General features: G+C 65.5%; 1 protein-coding gene across 1 annotated transcript; it reads right to left on the bottom strand.

Moving 5' to 3' along the window:
* Positions 1 to 1,158: 1,158 nt before the first annotated feature.
* EMIHUDRAFT_253152 (alpha-tubulin) lies at positions 1,159 to 1,710 on the bottom strand (the record flags this gene model as incomplete). The annotated part of the gene is made up of 2 exons (XM_005785754.1): positions 1,159 to 1,398; positions 1,654 to 1,710. The coding sequence occupies 2 exons, from the start codon at positions 1,708 to 1,710 to the stop codon at positions 1,159 to 1,161; spliced, it is 297 nt and encodes a 98-aa protein (XP_005785811.1).
* Positions 1,711 to 1,930: the final 220 nt, after the last annotated feature.

Here is a 1,930-nt window from a genome sequence, read left to right as displayed (position 1 = left end):
GAGCAGGGCAGACCCGGGGACTGGGGAGCCGGAGCAGACGGCATCGGCCGCCGAGGGAACGTTGGGAAGAGGCACGAGGAGGGCGGCGACCTCGACCGACGACTATGGAGGACCCGTCGCCAGACGACGCAGGGCAGAAGACGGTGAGCGCGGAGCAGACGCGCAGGGCGAGACGAGGGAGGGAGCAGGAGCCAGGACTTTGCGGAGATCAGCAGGAGGATGTACGAAGAGATTAGGAGCAGCAGGGACCCGAGGGACCATGTGGAAGACGGCTAGTTCCTTTTTACCCATCTCACAGTACGGGGTGCGGACCCTGAGTTGAACAGGGGTTGTGCGCCAAGCCCTCCTGCTCGGCTCCAGCGAGTAGACAAGTGTTACCATCAACAGAGGAGAAGGATATGACCTCAGGGCTGATGTGACCAAGCGCTGGTAGCGTGGTTTTACCTCACACCCATGGTCTCACAGTGTGCCGGCAGTCGCCGAGCAGTGTCGCTCACACAAGCCGCAGCACGAGTGACTGAGGGCCAGTGAGGGCGAGCCCATCGCTGTCACAGCTGTGGCAGCCGCACAGTAGGCTGTGCCAACTGTGCAGAGCGTATGAGCAGCAGAGGAGCTGCTCTCCAGGCTTCAGGCGCAAAGAGCTGCATGCCACCGAAAGCGCTGTCGAGGTTCGCCGAGCGCGGCGAAATCGGGGGACGCCGTCACCGACGAGCGCGTTGGAGTATTCACTCCGGACAAAGACGGCCACACGCACACGAGCTGCGGTCGTGTGGCCGTCATAGCGGCGAGGCGCGGGACCGTCTGTGGCGAAGTGGGTCGCGTCCCCCGATTTCCTGAACTCAGGGTCCGCTCCCTCTAGAGAGGTGTCCGTTTTTAATTTTATTTATTTATTTATTTATGGCGGACCTCTCAGTCTCACGCGTCACGGCCTCTCGAAATTGCGGCCAACGAGGGGCACACGCACACAGCTCCAGTGACGCCGCGAAAGTGCAGGCTCGCGGCAGCTAAGCGTCAACGTAGAGAGCGCCGTGGCACACCCCGGGCCTCACATGTCCGCGCGAGCCGCGACCTCGCGGCCCCGCGCCACCCCCGAAAAGCGAGGAGGGGGCCCTTGGCGGGGTCGGGCGCTGGCGCGGAAGGGACGGGGGAGGTGCCGCCCTAGTACTCCTCCTCCTCGCCGTCGCCCTCAGCCGAGTCGGCGCCGACCTCCTCGTAGTCCTTCTCGAGGGCGGCCATGTCCTCGCGCGCCTCGGAGAACTCGCCCTCCTCCATGCCCTCGCCGACGTACCAGTGCACGAAGGCGCGCTTGGCGTACATCAGGTCGAACTTGTGGTCGATGCGCGAGTAGATCTCGGCGATGCAGGTCGTGTTGGACATCATCGTGACGGCGCGCATCACCTTGGCGAGGTCGCCGCCCGGCACGACCGTGGGCGGCTGGTAGTTGACTGCGCGGGGAGGGAGGAGGAGAAGGGGGGGGGGGGGGGGGGCCCCTAAAACCGGCTCCGGCTAGGGAGGGGAGGGATAAACGGCTCGGCGGGCAGGGGGATGCCCCCCCTGGTTGGAGGCGGGGGGGGGCAACTCCCTGCCCCACTTGAAGCCGGGGGGGCCCCAGTCGACAAACTGGATGGGGCCCTTCCCCTTGATGGGGGCGACCCCCAAGTTGACGTCCTTGGGCACCCCGTCCCCCCGGTACATGAGGCAGCCCCCCATGTACTTGCCGGGGCGCGGGCCCACCTGAGGGGGGGGGGGGGGGGGCCCCTCCCCCCAAAAAAACCCCCGGGCAACCGGAAAACCCCTGGCGCCAGGGGGTTTTTTAAAGGGCAAGGGCGGGGGGGCGGTCTCCCCCTTGAAAAAAATTAATTCGGGCTCAAAAAAGGGGTTGGGGATTTCCCAAACGGAAAACTGCCCCGGGAACCCCTTCCCCCCCCAA

This window comes from Emiliania huxleyi (genome assembly GCF_000372725.1).
Source record: "Emiliania huxleyi CCMP1516 chromosome Unknown EMIHUscaffold_1583, whole genome shotgun sequence".
In the NCBI taxonomy this organism is placed as follows: Eukaryota; Haptophyta; order Isochrysidales; family Noelaerhabdaceae; genus Emiliania; species Emiliania huxleyi.
Note: the sequence above shows the minus strand (reverse complement) of the source record. Positions and strands in the feature narration are given on the sequence as shown.